At 35.9% G+C, this 27,685-nt stretch overlaps 1 protein-coding gene across 11 annotated transcripts in view; it reads right to left on the reverse strand.

Annotated features, from left to right (window-relative positions):
• Nucleotides 1-27,685, reverse strand: part of WAC (WW domain containing adaptor with coiled-coil) — an 88,823-nt gene that overhangs the window by 6,596 nt on the left and 54,542 nt on the right. For 6 of the 11 annotated variants that reach the window (XM_058681597.1, XM_058681599.1, XM_058681595.1 and 3 more), the window contains exons 5-12: nucleotides 25,542-25,657; nucleotides 24,864-24,976; nucleotides 20,232-20,540; nucleotides 7,200-7,469; nucleotides 5,703-5,825; nucleotides 4,632-4,780; nucleotides 1,722-1,840; nucleotides 49-235 (exon numbers count right to left, since the gene is read on the reverse strand). In XM_058681597.1, coding sequence (XP_058537580.1) covers nucleotides 49-235; nucleotides 1,722-1,840; nucleotides 4,632-4,780; nucleotides 5,703-5,825; nucleotides 7,200-7,469; nucleotides 20,232-20,540; nucleotides 24,864-24,976; nucleotides 25,542-25,657 — 1,386 coding nt within the window. The remainder of the gene's footprint in view (nucleotides 1-48; nucleotides 236-1,721; nucleotides 1,841-4,631; nucleotides 4,781-5,702; nucleotides 5,826-7,199; nucleotides 7,470-20,231; nucleotides 20,541-24,863; nucleotides 24,977-25,541; nucleotides 25,658-27,685) is intronic. The other 5 variants (XM_058681593.1, XM_058681594.1, XM_058681601.1 and 2 more) reach the window with 3 other exon arrangements.

Below are 27,685 nucleotides of genomic sequence, written 5' to 3' on the forward strand. Positions count from 1 at the left end.
CGTCACTCACCCAAAGGTAAAACATCTTCTGTGAATCATGCAACATACCTGCTTCTCTGCATGATCTGCAGGCCATCCTTGAACATGTTTTATGAGATTTTCATTGAAGTGTGCTGCTAGCGTAGGTGTTAATGAACATGTAGGTCGAGCAGATGAATTCTGTGGTACAACTGTTGCATTTGATGCATTACTACTAGAAGTATGATTTGGACCAGGTGATGGACTTCTCTGGCTACTGGAAGAGAAAACAAAGTTGAATGTGTAGTATGTTTAAAAAAGTAGGTATCCTAGAAAGTGTCAATACCTTCTACTAATTTACAGATATCCAAATTCCTAAGAAAAATTTGTTATTTGAACATCAAATAAATAGAATTTAAAATCCAAACTGTATTTATATCGTGTATTCCTCTCCACACTTTAGGGGGAAAAAAGAGCCCTTTTAACACTAATGTCAGTTAAATTTAAACTACCACTGCTCTCTAAATTTGACAACAGAAACCGTTGATTTCGTATACCAGAGACGCTAATAAGAACGTTAGAAACGGTCCAGTTTTAACCGTTGTAGATACAAGGAACAGGTGAATATTCTATTTTACATACATGTAGATATGGAGGGGAAAAAAATCGATTGCCTTTGTTTAACATCAGAACGAAATAATCAGAGGGTAGATAATGTGAAGCAAAATACAGGCATTTTATTGGAGAGCAATGAAGGAGTTTAGTGGCAAAATAAGACCAAAAAGGTAACACTCTGAGATTGGTTATCTTCTTTTAAAACTGTATGGTTTGGGCTAGGGTTTGGGGATATGGTGGTGAGAACCAAAAATTTAGTCACCCAAGTTGATTTCCTACCTGCTTCACCAGACTTGGCTCTGAATGAATTTCAGTTATTTCCAAAAACTAAATCTCCCAAAGGATGAAGAGTTTTCATCACTGAGGATATTTAAAATAATACTGCCGCCTCTAAAGACAATTTAAAAGAAGAGTTTCCCAAAAATGTTCTGAGCAATGGCAACATTGCTGGAGTAAGAAGACAGCTTCCCAAGGTGATTATTTTGAAGGGAACAACTCTCATTTGGATGTATAAGTTCTGAAATGCTTGTTTAGAAAACAACAATAAAAACAACAGTTGAATTATTTTGCCACCTCATAGCAAGAAATAAAAATAGGAAAATCAATCAAATGAAAATCATTTAAAGTTGTATTTGTTAATTAACAAAGAAAGTGACAACACAACATAGCCCTATCTGACAAGCAATCCACATAGGGGTCAGAGTTAAAGCTATCAGGAAAACCGGACACAGACCAGTTGGGAAATAAATACTGGCCCAGGTCTTAGATGTAACATTTTTGGCTTTGTCAATACACTCAAAATCTAAAACTGCTATGAGGTTAAAAATGATGTCATTTCCAACAAGTAAAGTATTTACACTCACGTGCCCTCTTTATACAAGTATCACATATTGTTAATCCCATCATATTCCACTAAGTAAAATTCTAAAGAAAGGAATCACTTTCTTCAAGAATGACCCAGCTTCAATACTAGAGATAAATCACCTAGTTGTAATAAGATTTCCCTTTATAAATCTTACAATGCACAAAACAAAGGCTATCCATGGATTCTTCCAAGATCAAGTTCTATTACACATATATATTTATAACATTCAAACAATGCAGCATGCAATATTAAGGAAAAAATGTTTCAACACCTATCAACTTACTTTGAGCGCTGAAGACTTCGAGGAGAGACAGGTTCATGACCTTGCTGCTTGTCAGCAGTTACAGGCTGCTGTGTGGCCGATTGTGAAACCGGTCCTTGCTTAACTACTGGAGTACTAACCTGAAATGTCAAAATCTGGTGAGATATCCTTCTATCACATAAGACAAATACCATGGAAACTAAATAAAAGCAAAAGCACTATCAACGAAAAGTACCTATTGTTTCTAGTCTTTAGTAATTTGTTTAAGATAACACAAACTGTCCTAATTCTGTTTCATAATAAAATTAGTATTAGCGATACAGACATATTTAATAGTATAAATCATGGTAATTTAAGGCCCCCAAATCCACACACCCCTCCAAATCTGGTTGAAAAATCTTAAACTGTGAAAAATCTGGAGATTTAAAGAAGTGAACTCAAGTAAGTTCCCCAAGTTCATGTAGTTAGAAGACAGTCTAGTTCTGAGACCAGGATCTAATTTCTTCATAAAACGGCCCAAGGCCGTTAAGACTACTTTCTGGGTGCCTGGGGGTTCATTTGGTTTAGTGTCCAACTTCGGCTCAGGTCATGATCTTGCGGTTCGTCAGTTCGAGTCCCGCATCGGGCTCTGTGCTGACAGCTCGGAGCCTGGAGCCTCCTTTGCATTCTGTCTCCCCCGCTTTCTCTCTCTGCTCCTTCCCCCTCTTCTCTCTCAAAAATAAATAAACATTTAAAAAAATTATTTAAAAAAAGACTACTTTCTTAGCACAATAGTCTAAGAAACTAGTTCTCCTAATGTTGTGCCTACTGTTGTGGAAAGTTTTCTTTCCAATATGCTAAAATAGCTTTTCTGATTTACTGTTACTTATAGACCAAGAAAAATTAATGTTAACACATCACATAAATACAGCTGGCTCAAATTTCAACGACATGTGCAGAGAATGTATAGATTGGCCTATATATTGGTATAGGTATGGCCCATGCAAAATTCAACTGGAGTGGTCTTCAAAGAGATGCTACCCTGTAGAGGTGGAACAAGAAGAGGTCCATAATTGTCAGTGGCAATATGCAGGTTCAGATGCCACCGAGAGGGAAAACAAGTAGTTTTAAACATAAGCCCCAAATTAAGGCGCAAAGGCAACAACAGCCATTTGTGATTAAGTCACATCCTCCGATAGCAGTTATTTTTTTCTTTTCTTTTTTTGATTCATTTTCTCCAAAACAAATCTGTGGATAGCCTGGTAAACTTCTGAATGTAAAAGAACATGTCCTTTTATAAAGACCATTTTTAGAAGATCTATAGAATACCCAATGTCCACTTAAAAAAAAAAAAAAACAAAACAAAAAAAAAAAACTTGAAAAAGTTTTTTTTTTAATTTTGTTTTAATGTTTATTTTTGAGAGAGAGAGAGAGAAAGAGAGAGAGAGAGAGAGAAAGAGAGAGAGAAAGAGAGAGAGAAAGAGAGAGAGAGAAAGAGAGAGAGAGAAAGAGAGAGAGAGCGTGCGCGCGCGTGGGGGAGGGTCAGAGAGAAAGGGACACACAGAATCTGAATTCACGAACCGGGAGATCATGACCTGAGCTGAAGTCGACCGCTTAACCAACTGAGCCACCCAGGCACCCCGAAAAAGTTTTTGAATGCAAAAAATTGATAGCCATATGCTTAAGGGATTTGAAAAGCTAATTTTATAACTGACTATAAAACTAACACTACCACTTACTTCCCTTTCAGTCATCATTTACTATACTCTTAAGACACCACCCTGAAGTTAAGTTTTAAGCTCTAAGGATAAGGCCTAAGAATAAGGTCTCTTTAGCTGAAACTCACAATTCTCCCATGAAAATACAGGCAAACAATAAGAAACTGCACAATAAACTAACAAGTTTAAGTCAGAATTTTAAAAACTCAATCCAGATTGACCTTAAAACATGCATAAAGGACTGAAAAAGGAAGGGATAAGCCAACAGGAAGACCTAAGCTGGCCTACCATCAATTTCAAGTTATGGATCAAGGCACTTTTATTTTTAGGCTTCTGCTTATGATTTTATTTCAGTAAAAACTTCCATCAAGGACTGAAAACAGCCCGCTTTTTACAACAACTAAAAAGAATTTCCTAAATTTACCATTAAGAAAAAACAAATGCAATTTGTACATACCAACTTCCAAATCTCTTAATGTGTTGCTGGTAGTAGGACTACAAAGCCAAGAATGAGCATGGACTGGGATTTACTTATGAATCTGTAGGCAAGACTCAAATGATGTAGTACAAAATTGGGGTGCAGCACTGTTGTTGTTAAATATATTCCAAAAGGAACAGACCAGCAACTTTCTAACTGTGCCCTGAGGAGCCATCTAGAGAAAATTTCTCCTGGACAAACACAGGCAGTATAGCTTAGTAAAATGGGTTCTGTGTTCAGAAAGACCTAGGTCTCAAATTCTGAGTCCATCACAAAAAACTAGATTTAACTGAAGGCTTAGTTTTCTTATCTATTAAATGAACCAAACAGTCGTTGATTCTCATGTGACGTTAAATATATACGTTAAAGGCATTAGCACAGAAACAGACTCTGAAATAAAAGTATGGGGTAGGAGGAGCCACTGGAAAACATGTTCTCTCCTACCTTTTAGAGTTAAACAATTCTACAAACATTAAGACAATTAGCATATCCTTCTTTATCCCACTCTCCAGGTCAGAAATCCCAAAGCGAGTAAGAGAACAGAATCAGTGTGTAAAGAGGAAGCACAGATGAAATTCCCTAATCTAGCCCTCAGTTTACCAAGTCTAACCTGCATCTGTTCTCACCCCTCATTCATTCCACCACTGCCTACATTCTCAAAGAGAGCTTTTTCGACACTACAGATTCTAAAACATTAAGTTGGTTTTTCCAAAAGTGAGTGGTTTCTTTTCCAAATTTCCCTCAAAAGCGACATACCTTTGGCTGTGATGAAACAGGAGGAGTACTAATCAAAGGTTTGATAGGGACTGTGTTAGTTTGAGGTGTGCTTATTCTTGGAGACACATACGATCTTGGGGATGATGCATCAGAAGTTAAAGACATTGGAGACTGATTAGATGGCTGGGCTGTAAAAAAGTGAAGCAATTAATTTCAAAGAAACCAAAACCTCTGCAATGTATGTGAAGAGGTCTTTCCATCTCTTCACAGGCCCCCTGCCCCCCAAAGAGAACACTTAACACTTACCCGAGAAAGTCAAGAACCTGAAGTACTCACTGGGGCCACATGGACTACATTAGCCGTGGATTAGACAGGCACACCTAATGTGTGCCTCCCCTAACCCCTTTCTTAGGCTGGAGCAAGAAGGTAAGCCTGAACCTGTTCTTACATGGGAAGGCACCCTCACCATCCTTATTTCCTCTTTCTTATTCTACACGTAAGCCTGAGTTATCCCCCTGTATCTCCTGCTTCATGAGGCTAACCAGAGGAATAGAAGTCTTTTCACTATTACATTTCAATTTCAGAACAAGTATTCCTGCTCAGTTTATCAATTTTTAGACCTGGGGTCGGGGGACAAGTCAAAGTGACCCTTTCACTTCTCTTTTTTCCTATGTATGTCCCTCTCCATTGAATACCTCCACAGAGAAGAGAAATGGCTGATTCAAGACAAGACTTGAGCATTTCTGTATCCTCTGGTCAAAACCCATCTACCATCAAAGCTGAAACCAAACGTCAACTCAAAATACATTCAGTGTCTCACAAAGATTGAGGGCATCAGTTTACATTTATCTTTGGAGTAAAATATTTCACTGGCAACTTAAATTCTGAATTAAATATATATTACAGGTTTAATGGCAATACTGCAAAACAAATGTCAAAGCTTGCCTCATCTCAAAAAGAATCAGTAAGTAAAAATACTGTATATACTGGTGTTAAAAAAAACCCAAATCATTATTATAGCTAACTTCTTCAAAGACTAAAGAAAAATTTGCTATGAAACCCTCCTCCAAGTTAATATGCAATTCTCGTGATACCTAAGAATATGAATACCTTGTGTAGAGAGCTGAGCAGCTTGAGAAATCAAAGAAGTTATGTTGAAAGCAGATGGTCCAGCAGTAAGAAACTTATGAATTATAGACTGCAATGAGGCTTGTGTCACAGCTGCTGTAAGAACTAAAAACATATTATACCTTAAATTAAAATAAAAACACAGAAGCATTTATGGCATTAGTAGTAACTTGAAAACTCAAAAGAACCCACAGAAAACTACAGTGTTTCAAACTTAGAACTCTAGAAGATAGGAGTAATAAAATGGATCTAGAAATGTGAAATGACAAGACAGAAGAAAAGAAACAATCAGTTTATAGCAAAGGAAAACAGTAGTTTCCTTCACACTAAAATTTAGGTGTTCAGTTAAAGAAACTCCTCCAAGACTTGATAAAAACAGTAAAGCATGTTCCCGGGAATTTGATTATATAACCAGAAACCTGTTCATCCACTGCTAAAGTGCTCAGTATGTTACTTGGAATTAACTGGATAAATAAATGGTAGCTATATCACGTAAATGCTTTATTAGACAAGCTGACCATTCAAATCCTGCACTGATACGCTCTCCAACAATCTTTTAAAGGCAGACATTAAAAAGCTAGGTAATTTAGGAATACCATGTATTTTCGACATACAAGATTTTTTATTGTTGGCATTTTTTTTACGCTATCATTTCTTCAAACTGTTGAAAAGCCCCACAATCCCTAATAACACAGTTACCTATCACACAATAAAATCAAAATACAGAAAAGTACAATAAAGACAGAAGATTATTGACCAACTAGCCTGAAATAGCTACATGTTTAAGATAAAGGAAGAAATTAACCACTTAACACTACTATTAAATATATTCTGGGACAACAATGGACACAAGTCAAAATTGACTATTCTAAACAGAAAATTTTGCAATGCCTTTAGGACTGTTTGAATGGTTTGTGAATTAAAACTACATCCATTTTTATTCAGACTTCTTTGAGGTGACTACCTAAATACTTTAAGTAGCATGCTGACAAGCAAAGTTGGAATACTGCAATTAACTAGAAAAACAAGAAAAATGTTATTTCTCACCTCAAATTTTTTTCAAGTATTATAAGGAACTACCTGAATTCCTACTTTCATTAATTAGCTTAATATCCCAAGTAATGTACTCCTATACAAGAGGTTTTTTTGAAATTCAAGAATTTTTTTGAAATTCTAGAATTCAAGTATTTTCATATCAGTTTTTGGAAATGCTGTTTTTACTTTAAAAAAAACAAAAAAAACCTCACCATACACATTACGCAAACACAGAACAGCTCATCTCCACTAACTACCAGGTACACAGCAAGTCTTAAATAATATGCAGAAAAAATCCAAATATTGCTAATGCAATTACAATACCAAAGGCCTTGGATTATGGGGGATATAAATCCTAGCAAATGAAGTTCAAATGTGAATTTCAAAATGAAACAAAGACCAATGCAAATGAATTTTTAAAAAGTTTTGACTATGAAAATTTACCTTCATTTATTTTGGATATGTCCACATTAGAATTATTAAGTTGCAGTGTGGCTTGCAAAGCAGGAAGCAACTGTCTAAGAAGGTTTGGGTCCTGGAGTAATGGAGGTATTGGGGACTGTGGAACAGGAGAAACCGGGATTGCTGAAGCTGATGTTGGAGGTGCAGACGTGGGATTCAGTCCAGAGGCAGAAGATGTGGAAGGAGTTGTGCAAGAATGTGATACAGATTTGTCTCCTGGCGTAGACTCTGGGTAAAAAGGAGATAACAAGGCTGAAAAAAGTTACTTGAATAGAGAAAACTGGAACCGACAGCAAAAAAACAACTTTCCTGCGTCAAACACCTAACTCAAGTAACCTCATTTAATCTTTCCAAGGTAGCACAGAGGGGGCTCAGTAAATATTTGACTGATTAGAATAATGAGGGAGGGCATTTTTATATCCCAACTTCATAGGTGAGAAAACTAAAAAAGAGAGATTATGGAACTTGTTGAAATCACAACACCTGGTATAAAGCAGTGATTCAGCCACATTCATGTCTGATTCTGAAAGTACCACCACGCTCTGTTTACTGGTAATGCTGTTTCAAAGAGTTATGAATTAACGACACCGTTAAATAAGCTTCCATTAGGATAAACGGACAATGTAATTCTCCTGAACTTAAATTTAAGATGAAAATGTTTATGACCACAGTAACAACCCTCCTAATAAACACAATGGCCTGAATACAAATCAAGATTGGCACCATGATGAGCACCTCCAGAATAGGGGAAGGACAGATGAATGAGGAGACTCCCTACTTTGAACTTTTATACTTAACAATTGAGTTTTACGATTACATACTTTTATAATATATAAGGCAACTAGCTATTTCTATTTGTAGCATTTAAACTGTGGGCAATAAAAAGGATCCCGGTACACTATATTCAGTATTTAAAATAAACACACACACAAAATATAAAAACATTCATGGAAAATTATCATCATCTGAAAGCAGTCCATGCAAATTATGTATATAGATTCAACGTAATTGCAATCAAAACCCCAATAGCATTTTTAGCAGCATTTGACAAGATGATTCTATTAACTTACTTAAAAAAGACAAGGGCTGGTACAGCCACAAAATTCGTGAAGAAAAAGAACATAGCTAGTGAGATGTGTCTTGCCAGTATAAAAACTTACATTTAAAACCAATTTAAGGAAGATCAAGCTTCTGTATACATATTTAAGTCTTTAGAACTAGTAAAGGAAAATAGGAAAGTATCTTTGAGATCTAGATACAGAAAATTACAAAAAACAAACCAATTGCATTCAAAGTATTGATAACCGAAGTACTTTACCTAGAAATCAAGAAAGAAACCACATGATAGAAAAATGAACAGAAGACCTGAAATAAAAAGACATTTCACAGAAGGAACTTGAATGGCTTTAGAAAACATGGGGTAATCGACTTCACTGATATTCAGGAAAATGCAAATCAACAGGATATCCTTTTATGCTTACCAGACTGACAAAAATTTGAAAATCTGACAATATCAAATGTTGAAAAGGAATAACAGGAACATTTCTGATGGACACTAAATTGATGTACCCACACTGCAGAATAATTGGGCATTATCTAGGAAATGTGGAGATGCACACACTTGATGACTCAGTAATTCCCTTTAGGAAGAATACCCTTAGAGAAACTGATGTATGTAAATTGGGGAGAAATATTCAACAATATTTATAATAGTACTATGCTTGTTCTCATTTTAGCACAAAACTAGAAACAAACTAAATGTCTACCAACAGAAAGATGAACATAAACTATTTTCATATCATGGAATTTTACTAATACAGTAATTTTAATGGACGAAAAAATGAGTTAGAGGACACCTGGGTAAAAAACATTAAGACTCAACTATTCAAGATATTCATACACGCTCCTACAATACTGGCCTAAAGACTAAATATGAAGATTTGCTTAAGTATCTTTAGTTTCCCATACACACCCATTTCTTGAAGATGATTTTCAAGCTCATATATACATTGTACAACCCAAATTAAGACTATTACGAGGCATAAAAGTTTCAGGAATATTACACTGCTACCTAGTAACTGTAAATCCTCATTTCCAATTCTTAGAACTAAACATTCTTTAATCTTCATGTCCCCAAAGAAGTTGAGAATTACTAGCAACTTACTTACTGAAAAGGGACTCCTCTATCAGCCTTTTTACACCACCACTGTAATAGTAAAACACAACCAGGGGCAATAGCTCTCTCAAGTATGGACCTCATAACTGCTATAAATACATTTCAAGGCTATGCTGATCAATGAATACGACCAATTCATAAAGTATAAGACATTTTAATTTTTGTAAGGCACACATTCTAAAGGAGGGTTATTAAGCCTAGCAGACCGCTTATCATGTCTAACCCTGCTGTTCTGGATTCACAAATATACAGAAACTTGAATGAAGTAAGGTTTTCTCTGTGAAAACATGCTGTCAGTTATTACATTTTCTGGGGTAAAGACTATGGTAACAGTTTTCTCCAGATCATATTCCACAAGGGTCAGCTTAGTCAACATATTGCTGAGGGGCAAATTTTTTTTTTTTAAGTTTGAGAGAGAGGGCCCATGAACAAGCACATGTGAGAGTGTGGGAGGCACAGAAAGAGAGGGGAGAGAGAATCCCAAGCAGACTCCAGGTCATTAGGGAGCCCAACAAGGGGCAGGATCTCACAACCCTGAGATCATGACCTGAGCTGAAATCTAGAGTAGGATCTTAAACCAACTAAGCCACCCAGGTACACCCCCCCTTAGGGCCATTCCTAGTTAATGTTTAAAGAATGTTTTCAATGTTTATTTGTTTTTGAGAAAGAGAGAGAGAGACACAAGGAGAGGCAGACACAGAATCCGAAGCAGGCTCCAGGCTCTGAGCTGTCAGCACAGAGCCTAAGGCGGGGCTCGAACTCGTGAACAGTGATATTATGACTAAAGAAGGTAAAAACGGTCTCCAACTGTATTCTGATGCTGTTAAATCTATCCAGACTTTAAAAAATCAACACAACTTAAAAACTTTTCAGTGTTACCCTTTAATCCAAGAAAAGGAAACACTCCCAAGATAGAAAACTAATACACATCACTATAAAGAAATAAAGTAACAAAACATAAATATCCTTACCTCCTAGTTTTAATGTTTATTTACCATAAGAATAAATTTCTTTTGAAGTTTTGTGGAAGATTACTGATGAGCAGTATAAAACTAGCTGGTACTACTAAATACCTAAGAGACCCTTAAACAAGTCACATCTCGATCGAAAGGCCAGGATTTTTCTATTAAAAGGTTTGATTTTGAATATTAGTTTTCAACAAAATGCTGATCAGAATCATCTATAAAGCTGAAACAAAATTAAAACAAAACAAAAACCTAGATACTTGGGCTCCACTCCTACTGAACCTGGGGAGGCCCGAGCATATGTTGAACTTGTGAGAATTCTATGGGTGATTCTGACATCCTTGCTGATTTTGAAAAAATAGATTAGAGAACTTCCGAGGTTCCTTTTAACTTTAAAAACCAAAGGAAACAAAAGCAAAACAAAATTAAAAAAGCATACCACAAACACACAGGAGTGAATAGAGTTAAGGATAAGATGCAAGGCAGGGAAACTAAATCTTTTTTTTCAAGGCAGGTCTTCAGTATACGATTGTTTTTTTTAATTGAAGTATAATTGACATACAATACTGTATTAGTTTCAGGTGTTCAACAATCTTTATCCATATATATTGTGAAATGATCAATTACGAAATTATTTTTCTTGTGATGAGAACTTTCAAGATTGATTGTCTTGGCAACTTTCAAATATGCACAACTTTCAAATATTAACTGTATTAATAACTATAGTTGCCATGCTACACATTATTGTCCCCATGCTTCCATTTTATAACTGGAAGTTTATACCTTTTGACTTCCTTTACTCATTTCCCCCCTGGCAACCACCAATCTGGTCTCTGTATCTATAAGCTTGGTTTTATATTTTTAGATTCCTCATATAAATATTTCCATGCTATTTTAAATAATAGCTCCACCCTAAGACACATACCCATGCAAACGCCCTTCCAAAGCATGTTACGTTATACATTTAAAATATTAGTTGCCTCAATCTACATGTATAACTGAAAATAATGGAGCTTATTAATATAAATACGCTACCCCAAAAGGCAGTCTTAGTTTTATCATTAAAATATCACAAAAGGTGGGGCGCCTGGGTGGCTCAGTCGGTTGAGCGTCCGAATTCAGCTCAGGTCATGATCTTGTGGTTCGTGAGTTTGGGCCCCACGTCGGGCTCTGTGCTAACAGCTCAGAGCCTGGAGCCTGCTTCTGACTCTGTCTCCCTTTCTCTCTGCTCCTCCCCCACTCGTGCTCTGTCTCTCTCTCTCTAAAATAAACATTAAAAAAAATTTTTTTTTAAATATCACAAAAGGTATTGGTTGGGTACCTTTCCTCTGAGTTCTGACTGTCCTAACACAGATCTATCATATTACTCAGCATCTTCTATTATATAGTTTATTATCTTTATGTTTCCCTCCTACTAGAACTTGAACTCCTTCAAGAGAGGAATTTTGTTGTATTTACTTCTGTAGCCCTGGTACAAAAATAGGACTTGGCAACAAGGTGGCATCAACAAGTGTTTGTTGAATGGGTGCCTGATTCTTGTCATTAAGGCCCAGGTTCACATACATGTGCTCTCCCTCTCCCTCTTAACCTCTAGGTGTAGAACTTATGATAATGGGGTGGAAAGCCTAAGGTCTCCAAACAGCCAATTAACGGCTTACTTTATGCTATTTTCAAAACAGGGATTAACAGTATACAGTCTTAGAGGTAAATTTAACTTATTTAAACTTATTTTAAATAATCTTACATTCGGGCACCAGGCTGGCTCAGTCGTTAAGCATCAGACTTCGGTTCAGGTCATGATCTCACAGTTCATGAGTTTGAGTCCCACATGGTGTGAGCTCATGTTCCCCTTCAGGTAGAAGGAACACAAGCCCCACTTCTCTTTCTCTCTCTCTCTCTCTCTCCCTCTGCCCCTCCTGGGATTCTCTCTCTCTCGTGCGCACTCTCTCTGTGTCTCTCAAAAATATCTTATACTCAATCCCTTTTTTAAAAAAATATAAGAAAGGAAACAAAACTATTTGGAACAGTCATCAAGTATAGTTTTTTTTCTCACTATTAATATATGAAATTTATTGTCAAATTGGTTTCCATACAACACCCAGTGCTCATCCCAAAAGATGCTCTCTTCAATACCCATCACCTACCCTCCCCTCCCTCCCACCCCCCATCAACCCTCAGTTTGTTCTCAGTTTTTAACAGTCTCTTATGCTTAGGCTCTCTCCCACTCTAACCTCTTTTTTTTTTTTCTTCCTTCCCCTCCCCCATGGGTTTCTGTTAAGTTTCTCAGGATCCACATAAGAGTGAAACCATATGGTATCTGTCTTTCTCTGTATGGCTTATTTCACTTAGCATCACACTCTCCAGTTTCATCCATGTTGCTACAAAAGGCCATATTTCATTCTTTCTCATTGCCACGTAGTATTCCATTGTGCATATAAACCACAATTTCTTTACCCATTCGTCAGTTGATGGACATTTAGGCTCTTTCCATAATTTGGCTATTGTTGAGAGTGCTGCTATAAACATTGGGGTACAAGTGCCCCTATGCATCAGTACTCCTGTATCCCTTGGGTAAATTCCTAGCAGTGCTATTGCTGGGTCATAGAGTAGGTCTATTTTTAAAAACCTCCAAAATATAGTTTTTTCTATATAGACGTTTAATTTTCTTAAGTTTTATCTAAGTAATCTCTACACCTCATTTAGGGCTTGAACTTACAACCCTGAGATCAAGAATTGCAAGCTCTTCCAACTGAGCCAGCCAGGTGCCCTCAGGTATTTAATTGTAATTAACATTTCTATGAGACCTTTTAATGTGGAATCTAATCTGTTAGGAAGTAAGGCTGATATACTTAATAACATGCTCATTACAAGTGTGTATCAAACATAAATAAAAACTATTTTGCATTACAAAGCCATTCCTATAGGCTTTCACTTTTAAAGAATATCAGCCTGGTCTCATTCCTTTAAAAGCAAACTTTCCCAAGCATTCAAACCAACCTAGGTTCCTTTGAGCGTTTTTTTAGTCTCTTCCCAAAGCTGTTTTAAACTTCAGTCACTTTCCCATCTGATATTTCTATGATTTACAGATCTCTAACCAATTATTCACTTTAATATGAGCCTTAAAATAAGTATGTTATCCTCTGATTTTAACTTCTGTATATATGCACTGACAAAACCTTTTTCTTTCCCTTTATGCCTGTAAATATGAATTATTCATTTATATTTCCAACGCTTACCAGTAGGGGGCGAAACCTACTAAAGACTAAACTGCACATACAAATCACACAGAAATCTGTTACTACACTCTGAGTTGTTAAGGTTAAAAGTAACATTCACCTCTTCTAATTCTAGGCACCCATTCAAAATATCCAAGAGCATAAACCAAAGTCAAAATCTATTTCTGACCTACATTTTGCTGGTATGCCAAGTAATTCCTTTTTGAACTACACAGTAAGATCTAAACAGATACGGCACTTAAAGAGTAAAAGGTACTATATTGCATTTCTAAACATTAATCTCCTATGATGTCTGGACAGTTGCTGTAATGCCACTCCACCAGGACATGCAAACAAGTACAAACCACCGATGCAACAAGGGCAGTCTGTTTTGTCCTATTTTGTAGTAGTGGTGTGACACTGAAAATTACAACATGGAGAAGTTGCAAAGGAAACAAAGTATTCAAACGTAGTAGAATAAGAAAACAAAACAAAACTGTAAAGTAGCTTGTTGACAGCAATATAATCTGTGACTTTCATTTATTTTTACTTTGATAACTCATGAATACTTTAAATCATCTATCCATCCACTAAGGTACTTAAGTATGGTGTTGATGTGAAATATATTAGGATATATTTTTGCAACTTGCTTTTTTATTCAACTGAGAAAATCTTTAGGCTAACAGATATAAAGGATAAACATTTTAAAACTTTTAAAAGATTTTATTAAAATGACTCCTGCAATAACCAACTTATATATTCCCACCGATTGTGCTTCCCCACATTCAACTGTTAACTGTCACTAATCTTTTTTTTTTTTTTAATTTTTTTTTCAACGTTTTTTTATTTATTTTTGGGACAGAGAGAGACAGAGCATGAACGGGGGAGGGGCAGAGAGAGAGGGAGACACAGAATCCCAAGCAGGCTCCAGGCTCCGAGCCATCAGCCCAGAGCCTGACGCGGGGCTCGAACTCACGGACCGCGAGATCGTGACCTGGCTGAAGTCGGACGCTTAACCGACTGCGCCACCCAGGCGCCCCTAACTGTCACTAATCTTAAGGATGAAAAATCTCATTTTACTCTCCAATTTGTATTGACAAAGCTTTCTCTTGAAAATTTTTATGCTGTTAAAATACATACAATATAAAATGTACCACTTTAACCATTTCTAGGTTTACAATTCAGTGGCATTAAGTATATACATTGTTGTGCAATGTAAACATCACCACTATTCATCTCTAGAACTTTTCCATCTCTCCAAACAGAAATTCTGTAACCAATTAAACAAGGATTCCTCACCATCCTGCTCCCTGGAAGTCACTATTCTACTTTCTGTCTCTGAATTTGCTCATTCTGAGTACCACATAGAAGCGGAATCACAAGTATTTGTCCTTTTGGGTCTGGCTTATTTCACTTAGCATAAGGTCTTCAAGGTTCATCCATGTTGCAGCATGTGTCATAAATTCCTTCCTTTTTCAGGGTAACGCTGCATGTGTCACACATTTTGTTTATCCTGTTTCAGCTGATGGACACTTGGACTGTTTCCACCTTTTGGCTACTGTAAAGAATACTGGTGAGAACAACGTCCATGTATTAATACCTGTTTGATTCCCTTTCACTTCTCTTGGCTATGTAACTAAGCACAGAATTGGCTGATCCTATGGTAATTCCAAGTTTTGTTTTTTCGAGGAAACACTGTATCCCAAAGGAGCTGCATCATTTTGCAATCTTACAGGAAATGTACATGGGGTCTAATTTTTTCCACAACCTCAAAAACACTTATTTTCATTGCTGTTTTTATAGTAGTCATCCTATGGGTGTGAACTATGTATTTCACCATGCTGAATGCCTTTTCAGCTTACTGACTAGCCACTAGAACATCTTCCTTGGAGAAACATCTATTCGAATCCTTTGCCCATATTTGAACCAAGTTGTTTCATTTAATTGTTCAGTTACAGGATTTCATATATTCTGGACATTAATTCTGTATCAGACATATGATTTACAATTTACTTCCTCTCATTCTGTGGATTGTCTTTTCACTCTAGAGTGTCCTCTGATGCACAAGTTTTTAATTTTGATGAAGTTCAATTTATTTTATTTTGCTGCCTGTGCTTTTTGTATCATAGTTAAGAAATCACCACCAAATCCAATGTCCTAAAGATTTTCACCTGTTTTCTTCTGAGAGTTTTATAGTTTTAGCTCCTAGGTTTAAGGTCTCTGATCCATTAAGTTAATTTTTTTATAACAGTAAGCCAAGGCTGGCAATTTTAAATTCCTCTTCTATAATTGCCTGTTCATATCCATTGCTCATTTGTCTTACGTGTTCAAATCTATCAACGTTTTTTTCAAAGGCAAATGCATTTTGGGTCTTGATTTAAAAAGTCCTCCCCTACCTCTCAAATTAAAACTGTATTTTCTAATATTCTTTCATCACAGGTACTGCATTTCTCCTGCCCCACTGTTCAAAGTGCCATCTTAGGTTGACTAACATCATTTTAAACTTATTGATTAAAACAGACTAAATTCTTCCACTAATGTATTCAGTTATTCAACAAAATTTGAGTAACTCTATGGCCAATCTTATTAATTTTCATGAATAGTTATTAATCCCAAAAATTATTATAAAGCAAAGCAACTCAGGGCTGAAGGTGGCCCACTACAGCTGGTGAATGACCAACTGAAGTCTTCAGGTTCATTCCGGTTTCACACCGACTACAGATACCATCAAAACACAAAAGGGAAATTTATTCCAAGTGCCTAACTCACACCTCATGTTAATGAAGGACTAATCTCCCCTCCCATTAGATTAAGAGTGTGGAACCAAGTAAATGGTTAGATATGCTAATCTCCTGAAAGCTATCTTGTAAATCACTGAATAGATCTGCTTCTGTGGCCATTTTGCTTTACTTTTCAAGCTTATCTATGCTAATAAATCAAAACTCTAAATTACTACATAAGAAACTTCATAATTAAGGTCATTAAACTCCTCTGGACTGGCAGTTAATTTGGCCAAAGCAAAGGTCTCTTGCCCATTTTGTCATGTCACAAATCCAGAAGGGAGGGCAGAGTTAGGACCGATTTAGAATGGTCAATGGGGTACCAACCGATAAAAATCAAATTTTAGGTTTTTAAGCACATCACTATCTCTGTTACTTTGTTATACGGTCGTTCAGGAGAGTAATCTTGCCAGCAGATGTTCAAATGTTACCCTAGCAACAGATACAGATCTAAAAGAAGATACACGACCTTGTTTCACTCTACTGAACACCAGGATTGTTCCCTATAAAACGGGAGCTTCAGATTCTCCACACTCTGGCTTCTCAAGCAAGCATTTGAATTTGTCTTGGGCTCTTTTTCTCAAAAGGCACACTGGCATTTTGGCATCTAAATCTATTGCTGGTATCTTTTAATTAGATTCACAACAAATAGAGAATACTTTATTTCTGCAAATACATTTTTTAAAACATGACCACTGCAGGTGTTTCCCCAACCTTTAACACACTCATTACCCTTCTTTCAGGTATTTATCCACCCACAACAAATATTTACTGACTGCCTATTATTTTCTCAAGAACTAGAGACGGAGCAGTGGTAAACAAAACAAAGACCTTACTCTTGTATTACTTAATTCAGCACCCTACCACTGATATCCCTAGATAGAGCTTAGCTATACTATCAGCACTTATTACCGAGAGTCCAAAGAGTCTGATCTTACCAGAACCATCAACCTCTCAATATAAATTTATTTGTTAGGGCAAATCCAAACAAGGAAATTACTGTATTGATGACAAGAGTCAATAGGAAGCTTAACTTAAATAACATGGATGTCTCCATTGAGGAAAAAAAATTTATTTCAAATTTATGAGCAGTTCACAAATTTATACTAAGTGCTAAACAATCTGAAAAGATCCAAACAGTCATATAAGAATATTGTCTTCAATTCGGAGGCAAGGAGTACCTGCAAAGATTATACGATTTTCCCTCTATCAATAGTCAATTCCAAAGTAATCAAGGTTCTTCCTATAATATCTACGATTTGTCAGGAATTTTGAGTTACCGGAGTCCAAATTAATATAGATTTGTGTCTTTCATTACCTACAGTTTTAATGGAAACAATGGCGAAGCTGCCTCTAACACCAGGTGGCAACATTCAGGCTCTTCTTAGCTAAGAGATACACCACCTTCCCGTATAATTACGTTTTAAGGAATAAACTAAATTGTATGGTAAACACTTGGCCCTAAACCTGGTACACAGTTAATTTTTAATGATGTTTAAAAAGTTTGTCAGGAATGGTGCTTATAGCATGGAGGGAGAGGGCAGAAGGTGAAACAAGTTCAACATGCAATTAACATCTAACCCTAAACAGTTTAATTAAAGGAACTAAAATTAAAATGTGTAAGTGCTGTAATAAATAAAAGCACCTGATGTTTGGGAAACACAGAGACTGGGAGAGGTTAACGGACATTGAGAACCCAACGACATTAGAGCTGGCTCTTAAAGAAAGAGTACTGAGTTCAACAGGATGGAACGGAAGAACAAACATGTCCTTCTTTTAAGCAAAGGCTCAAAATATGAAAGAATATAACATGCCCTAAGAAATGCACAAGTTTGCAAAAGATGAATCATGGGGAATGGTGGAGATCAAGCCAGTCAGACAGGCGGCAACCAGACTATCAAGTACTTGCTCTGATCATCTTACTAAAAAGTATGGACTTTATCCTGTGGATAATGGAAAACTATTAGAAAATTTTAAACAAAGAAGTTAACACAATCCAACCTAAATTTTATGATGATGCCACCATAAGTCTGGGTAGAAGGAAGCAGAGCGGTTATCATATAGTTATTTCAAAAGAGATGCCCTGAGTTTCAATAACGGTAGTAACAATAACCAGAGAAAGGAGATACACACACACACACACACACATAAGATACAGAAGGCAGAATCCAGGATTTGTCAATAGACAGGTAAGGGTAGGTGCAGATGAACCTTGTTGAAGAACAAGGAATAGCTGGGAGAATAGTGTAGTTACTCACTGAGAACCTAAGAATAAATTGTGGGGAAAGGGAGGAATCTGGGACACATATATGCAGTAGGAGTTAGAAATAAAGATTTGGGAGTCACCTCTGTAGACAAAGCAGCCACAAGAACAACTGTTCAGCAAAAGAGAACATGCTGAGCAAGAAAAAAAGAACAAACCACAGGAAAAGGCTGAACGATACCAATATTTAAGGAGGGCAAAGAGAATTAGTAAATTGAAGAGTGGCAGTATCCCAGAAGCTAAGGAAAGAAAGAATTTCAAAAGGGAGGTAAGAGCTAAGAAGTAAGTGTTAAATGAACGAGAGAGGAAATGAGACAAAGACTTTTTAAAGGCCACAGGATTTTAACTCACAGGATTTTAAAATAAAATTTCTGTGACCAAATACTCAAAATTATAAACCATTAACATCCTTTAGAAAGTTCTATCACATTAACAATTACTGCATTAATTCAGATTTCATCTCTCAAGAATTCTCTTCACCAACTTAATTCTACATCAAGGTAAATAGGACTTACACGTATGAATTCTGGTACAAACCATCTTAGGGGAATCTGACATTTAGAACAACCTGCTTAAGGTTTAATGTATTAAAAAGACTATACGATAAAAGTCTGTGGCTTAATATGTAACCACTACTACAAGAGAAATTCAAGTAACATGCATAAAAGGAAACAAGAAGCAAAAGAAACCGAACTATGAGAACCCTTGGTCAACAAATTAATGTGAAATACCGAATCGGGTAATAGATTAAAAGCTTAAAGACTCATCAGATCCATGTAGCATCTCCCAAACTCATAGGACGTTTAAAAGTTTCTCACTAGTTACTGATGCTAATCTGCCAATTAGTCTGCTAATGGGTCTTGCCCATAATTTACTTCCTTAATGCCTTTTAATTGCCTTTATGTCTTAAAACGCGTTATTACGTGTGAAGTTTAGTAGAACTGTGGTCCACGCAGATATAATTATCTCATCGCTCTGCTTCTGTTGTGTGTTACCTCCCAAGTGGTTGTTGCCACAATTTTTCTCTTAACTCTTTTAACAAGCTACGGTTATCAGCACTGAGTTGTATAAAAACACAATTTGGGTTGCAAAGTTTAACTTCTACTCTTCAGGTTAAAGTTCTAATTCAGACATTAAGACTCTATCTTATGGCCCATGACACAGTTTTCTAATTCACAAATTAAAACCAACAGTTGCACGGTATGCAGAAATAACAAGCTTTACAATGTCTATTCATATTATATTCATATTAAATTTTAATTAACAGAAAATTGAAACCATATCTGAACTAAACCATCATGACAATTATTACAAAAACTGAAAATTATACAAATATGAAGGGACAGTCCTTTGACTTTGAGAAGTTATTTAAACCATTACTGTTATAAATTAAGCACGTGACTTCAAAGTGTCGAAGGCAAAAAACAGTGCAAAAGCTTCAATAATTAAAAATTAAAAGAAAAAGCTCAATATGGCTAACTCTAGACCTAAATCTATGCAGTAACATTCTAAAAGACTTTTAAAGAGTCTTATTCAAGCTAATGGAGATAATGTAATATAATCAAAAACTCAGAAACTATAGTTCAACGTGCATCATCTGGTAATAATGGCATACCTTTTCTTTCTGTTTTCTGTGCAGGGACAGAAGATGTGGGTGTAGGCAGTTTTGATAAAGTAGATGCTCCATTAGCATCAAATGATTTCTTTGGCTGGTGATCAGACTGTAGCGTAAATGGACTAGAAGGAAGAGTGCTTGGGGTAGCAGTTGGATGAACCACTGGTTTGATGGGGTGCTGTACTGGCGTAGAACTACTGTGAGTCTCTGCTCTTGGCAGTCTGTAGTCTCTGTCATTGTGTCTGCTTGTTTGAGACAAAATATTCTGTGGGAGCAAACTACTGGCATCACTGGAATGCTTGTCTTCCACTTTAGTTCACAGTTCGAAAAAAGAGATGTTGGAATGACGGAAGGGGGAAGAAAAAAGATTACGTTAGAATCCTGTCTTTAACATCAGCTAATTTAGCAACATACCTGTACTTGTATCTTGATATAAAACTGCAAGCCCAGTTAGTATCTGCAGTTTTACCACTAGCATATATAAAAATCCGAATACTGAAAGAGAGAAATTTTAGCTCAATTGTAATTAAGCATTAATCTATACTCAGACTTCAAGTGGGCTACTAGTTTCGGGCGATTCTTTAGAACCACACCACAGTTCACACAAAACATGGAAAAAATAAATATATGGAGTTATAACATTTTACTCAAATGAAAACCCTTTTAAATATTTTAAAATAGAAAAGGGAAATGGTCCATTCCTTTAAAATATGGACCACAGGTTCTAATAATTGAATTATCCACAGTGGTTCAACGGCAAAGGAATATCAGCTTTATTAGCCTGACTGTTCTGAATAGTAAAGTAGCTAACTAGTGGTCTCTAAAGTAGTTTGTGCTAGGGCTTAAATGACCTTATTTTGGGATGGCTGAATTTATGATGTACTGTGCTTTCAAAACATAAATCAGTTCATATTTTTAATAATGCTAACAATACCATTTAGTTATAAACTCAAGTTATAGATAATGCTACCTGAAAATACAAAGCCTACATCTGGCAGCACAGTCAGAAAATTCTACTCGCTATTTACCAGTTCTATTAAAAACATCTCCTTCCGATTTAAAGTCACAAAAATATTGAAACCTCAGAAATATTCTACTTCCAAAAAAGAGTACAAGGAAAATTTCAACAATCATAACAAAATTTGGATTTATCAAAAATTCTATAGCCAAAATTCTAATAGTCTAATTTATAACTAAAAAATTAAGCAACTTTCAAGTAGAGAAACATCTTAAGATTCAAGCACATATGCAATGATAACATTACCAAAGGATGCCCTCCCTGTTGAATATTTTAGTTTTTTTCCAATTCGTGGTTCCTCTGAGTCTAGAGATCAAGACAGTGCAAAGAAGGAAGTATACTGAAACTACAAGTCAGTTTCCAAATCTTCAGTGCACAACTCCTACGTGTTACACTAAACAAAATGTACTGGGTACTGCCAAAAAAACCTTCAGTTGTACGAAAACACAAAGTCTTTTGACTTAATAAATGAAATTCAATGTTATAAGTTACACGTATATGAACCTTAGCAAAAAAAAAAAGAAAAAAAGAAATGAACACACAGATTGAGCTATCAGAGCAGAATACAAACATCTGTTGCATGATATTAACTCATCATTAAACCATCAACTTGCATGCAGCACACGAAACTTAAGAAATTTTCTTCTAGGATGTCTTCCTGGGAAGAATACCGCTACAATAGAAACTTTTCGGGACAGATAAAACAAATAACACCATGCCCAATTCCCCCTAATCATGTCACTTGATTACCAAGAACTTTTTTTTCCTGGACACCAATAAAAGTCCCTTTCAGTTCTGTATGACTGGAGTCAAAGTACAACAAGCAAATGCATTCAGATGAAAATTAAAGCTGATACTTCTTCACTTGTAAGCTTTAGGGAAAAAAATGGCAGCAGGATTACAGGAGCTAAGGAAGTAGCAGCTGCAACAACTTTCTATTATTCACAACTCTAGACAAAACACAGTTAACGCAATGACTCTGCTTGCACACCCCCCACAACAAAGACATTTGGCAAATGTCTGCAGACATTTTTGGTTGTCACGACTGGGGAGAGAGGAGGTGTGCTACTGGTACCCAGCAAGTAGAGGCCAGGCACAGTATACAGGTATGGAGGACGGCGTCCCACAACAAAGAATCTCCCAAGCCAAAATGTCATCGGTGCTACTGTTGAGAAACCCCAAATTAAGGTTTCTCTAAGCACAGAGCAATCATTCTATGAGGCACAGATTAAAGACAATGAAAACCTAGCAGCAATAATGTCAAATTAAAAATTTTATCCAGAAAGTTTTCAATGTCAAGTTCTGGATAACATTATTTGCTATAGTGCAAAAAACAAATCTATTTTCTACCTTGATGTCTTTACACATAAAACCTTTCAATCTTGCCCCGCCTCGCCCCACACATTTTATCGGCATTTATGAACTACAAAGCTTTAGGCCTTATCCTATATGAACACCAATGCACTGGACATATGGGAAAGTTGCCAACATTTTTTGGATAGACCAAGTTAAGCACTGAAATGGCATAATGACTTCATTACTACCACACTTAAGTACAAATCAGTTGATCAATTAAGGAAAAATAAAAGGAGAAAGTCAAGGTTTTTCTCAAACATTACTTAAAACTGAAAAGGTGTGACTCATGACTCTATTTCAACACAAAGTCAGACCTACTGACTCATCATTTGCACTTCGAGGAATTTGGCTGAGGAAGTAATAATAGGAATCGCAGCACTGTTGACATTAGGAAAAGGCAAAAAACCACCTAAGTATCTTATTTATATACGAGGGCACAACCAAAAATGGAAAACCATGCAGCCAATTTAACACATATGGATTTATAAACTGACAAAGAAACATTTCCTTGAAATACTAATTAACAAAAGAAAAGACTAAAAGCAGTAACATATCATCTCATATATATATATACACACACACACACACACACACACACACACACACACACACACACATATATATGTAGTTTTTATAAACATTTGTAAGCATATAGAAAAAAAGTATAACCCCAAATGTTCCTGGCTGACGGAATTTAAAACTGACCCCTCTAATTTTTTAACAATAAACATGCCTCACTTGTGAAGTTATGAAAAAAAGGAAAAAACTATTTCATCTTTGAAAGAAAAAGATGCACACAATTTAAAAACTGATTTTATTTCCTTAAAGGTGGTTTATTAAAAAGACAAAAAAATAACATTTTCACTTCCATCATTATTTGCATCAGATCTTTAACTACTTCTCTCATGTACTCTACCCTCAAGGGAGGAAGAGAGACTTAACTGATAAGAGTATTTTGGAAAGAATAAAGCAGACACACTACGCTCTGTTTTCCTATCCGGGAACCATGAGCCACTGAGAGGCCTGCCCCAATACCTTAATAAAGTTATTATTTTTACACCCATTTGCCACTCCTTCTCCATACCTCCTAATATCCCTTTTTCTGCAGTTTGTTCAGAAGGCCCATAAGCAGGGTGCTATTTTTTTTTAACCTGGAAAGAAAACCCTTTATCTCATTTTTGATTGTTTGCCAGAAGTCAGTTACTTAAGGTAGTAAGTGAAATGGACCTAGAACCCAAGCCTTCTGTCTCAAAATACAATAGTTTTAATTTTACTTCAGTACTTTAAGTCATTGTTTTCTGAGAATTAAGTACAATTTCACGAATATAAAAAAATTAAATGTTCCAAGGAATGCAAATTAAACATTCAGTGCTGAAGAACTGTTAACTATCTGTTTCACCTTAAAGTTTTTCCCATCAAAAAATCAGCATCCTCTGCTGAGACCAAACACATCCCCTACATAAGTTACAGGAGGAAGATTCAAATGCTTAAGTCCAAGAATTTCCAGAACACATCTTTTTAAGATTCTTCTCAAAATTTCAAATTTGACAAAGAGCCTAAAAATTCTACAGTGGCATTTAAATTCTATTCCAGGCAAGGGAAGCCACTGGGAATAGACTACCACTAGTAAAAAGCTTCAAATTCAAACTCAATTTGAATTAAGAAATAAAAGTACAGGACTCATACTGTCCCACTTAGACATAATCTGACCTCAAAAAATATTAAGGTATGCCCACATTATGGAGACGTTATACAGATCTAGGATTATGACAAAATCAGTATCCAGCTATGAGGATAAAAAAAGTTACTCCCTGATAAACACAAAGCACCGATATTTGGATGTCAAGATCTGTGTGTGGCCACAAATCAATAATTAGATGGAAACACTGAGTTTTGGAAGGGATTTCACTGTCCAGTTTAATAGGACACAATTCAGGAAAGGTGAAAAAACACAAAACTCCTGCCTTAAAAAGCAGTCAGTCCACATTATGAAATTTTATTTCTCACCAATTCGGCTGCATGATAGCTATTATGAGTAGTGATGAATACATAGATGTACTATTCCTCTGTGCACCCTTTTTCTTTTCAGCAATCAAAATGGTGGAGGTTAAGGGGACAGATCTGACATAAAAGAAACCCTGTATGTTACTATTATTTTAGTTTACATATGTAAACAGTTATGCATACAGAGATAAATACAGGATCTACAGGAGTGAATCAAACATTTTACTGTTGCAAAGAAAATAATTAATACTTACTTCCACTGGCAAACCCACTAGTGGCTGTTGCTTGCATCACCTCCCTTCTGTAATCCCTATCTTTTGGGAAGCTATTAACTGCCATCTTGTTTGCTTCTTTTTGTCTCTGTTCTCTAAAAATAAAACATGGATAAACCCATAAAAATAATATCAAGTACAATGAGTTTACATGTGCCACTTCTCAACAAATGGTCAAAACAAAATGGTATATGGAAAATAAAAGAACTGAACACAGCCATACTATCAAGTGGTGTGGAAGATGAGAGAGACATAGCTAACAGAACATTAATGTTTCTCAGTGATGGCAATATTATAGCAATTATTTATATGCCATTAACCCTACAACCAAAACTCTTCAATATTAATTCTACATATATGAAGGAAACATATTATCCTTTAAGAATGATAAAGATCTCTATTACAAATTATAAGACACATAAATATAGGATGATATAAAATTATAATTAAATATACTGTTTACAAAGTCCTTGGGGACAGCTGCTTATCTGTCCAAGTTATTTTTTTTATTTTAAGAGAAATTATAGAAAACACAATGGGCCAACTCCTATAACTAAAGAGGAGAACGAGGAGTTTCACTATAAGAAATCTAAACTCAGAATGTTCTAAGATATTAACTTGTAGAATCAAGAAGAAATATTTTTCAATAAGAGCAAATACCTTTCAAGCCACTCTTTTGGTTTTTCCCATTGTGAAACTTCTGTTCGACAATTGTAGTAGTATTTTTTCCCAGAAGAGCTAATATGCTCAGACCAGTCATCTGCAGAATCGTAAGGCTTAAAAATACATTTTTACAAGTTAGAAAATGTTAATGCTAATCAATCAATATTAAGAATGCCAAAGGTTTTCAAAGCATATATATGGAAAAAGACCACAAAGGGATCTTGATCTAGAATGTAATTCTCTGTGTATATATATATATATATCTTAGGAGACCTTGGTCTACTGAAAACCATCAAAAATAACAATAGAAAATCCTATAAAATTAAACAGATTACATTAGATTAGGCACAGAATAAGAAATGCAAAATTAACACATCTTGACTGAAGAAAAGCATTACAAAAAGTTCCCCATTATTGTAATTTTAATTGCTGAAATCCTGTCACACGGCAGAGGGAGGGCGAGTGTTTTAGAAAACCCACTCAACTGACTGATTTGATGACAGGACAGTGCAGCAGTTCTAAACTCATTATGGCACAACAGTACTCACATACAATGTAAGAGAGAACACCCTGCCTATATTAACTTACTTAGTGGAAAAAAAAAAGGGCACAAAATTTAAAAAAAAATGTAAACACAGCCTTGTGCTATAAATTTGTTTCACCTTCAAAATCCATGAGATGGGCCAAGTGTTAGCTAAACCTTGTCTAATACACAGGGTCAGCAGCATCACTCATTTCCCTGTAACAAAAACCAGCCTTTCAAAAATTCTCACATTCTCTAGGTATTTTATAGATACTGTTAAATTATAAAGAAATTAGAAAAGTCTGAAAGGAGGCCCCATTTCCATGGAACTGATCTCAAAAAGTACGAAGTCTAAGTGCCTGCGCTGGCCCCAGGAAATCGGATAGGTTTCCAAGTGTACTTCTAGTGAAGTTGACTATTTTCTCAAAGGAGCTTTGAGATCAAAATGAAACAATGTCATACTTTGGTAGTCCACACTTCTTCTGGGCTCACCGGTGTAAAGTGAACAATTTTAAAGCTTGAGGAACAAACTCTCATGCCCTGCTTTAATTTCACCAAGTAGGAAATAAGCCTAGAGAACGAACTTACAAGTTGTCCATAGGTCACAAAACTAATTGTGACAGAAAAAAGGGTCAACACCTATGTTTCTGGATGCCCATTATTTCCACCAAATCAACTCCAATTCTAAATAGGTCACAATAATTTTGAGGGTAGATGAAAAAATATTGCAGATTCTGCCTCATTTATGCTCTTGGGAGTACGCTCCCCAAAAATGAAGCTACTGGAAATCACCCATGTGCCTCCAAACTTCTGATACCAGTGGGAAGTTAACTCTCAATCCTTGTAGTTTCCAGAAGTAGCCTACAAGTACCAAGCTGCAGGAACCCAACCATGGGAGATTGAATGCAGAGCAGATGTGAAGTTCTAGGTATCTTCTATTAAGACAAGTGTTAAAGAGATAATTCGATTCTATTTTTTTGTTTTGTAGTTATTTTTCATAAAAACATTACATACGCTAACATATAAAGGATTTACAATTGACCAATTTAAAAATTATCTTTCATATTTATCAAGTTTTAATTTTTAATATGGCAAATACTGATAGAAGATAAACAAAGGCTCTCAAAACTCATGAATGTAGAAAGATCTTGAGAAAGAATGAAAACAACTGCTCTTAACGAATAGTACTAAACAGTTAGTACTCCATAGGCACCATCTGTTCTCCAATTCAAAATGTCTTTTACCTCTTACACAAACACTGCTTTTCTCTTTTTAAAAAAGCATATCCCTTTCTACTGTCTTTCTTGGAATACAGAATCCCACTACTTCTTGCCCAAGTGAGACCATGGGAAAGAAATGGTTAATCTTGGAATTAACCTATGAATGGTTATTAAGGAACAGTTCACTGAACAACAACATCGAAGATGGCATTTACTGTAACAAAGAATTTCATGGAGTCCTAAGAATTCTCTGATAAATTTCTAATTTTTAAAAAATTAAGCTGTGGGGCGCCTGGGTGGCTCGGTCGGTTAAGCATCCGACTTCAGCTCAGGTCATGATCTCACGGTCCGTGAGTTCGAGCCCCGCGTCGGGCTCTGTGCTGACAGCTCAGAGCCTG

This window comes from Neofelis nebulosa, chromosome 8, assembly GCF_028018385.1.
Source record: "Neofelis nebulosa isolate mNeoNeb1 chromosome 8, mNeoNeb1.pri, whole genome shotgun sequence".
Lineage (NCBI taxonomy): Eukaryota > Metazoa > Chordata > Mammalia > Carnivora > Felidae > Neofelis > Neofelis nebulosa.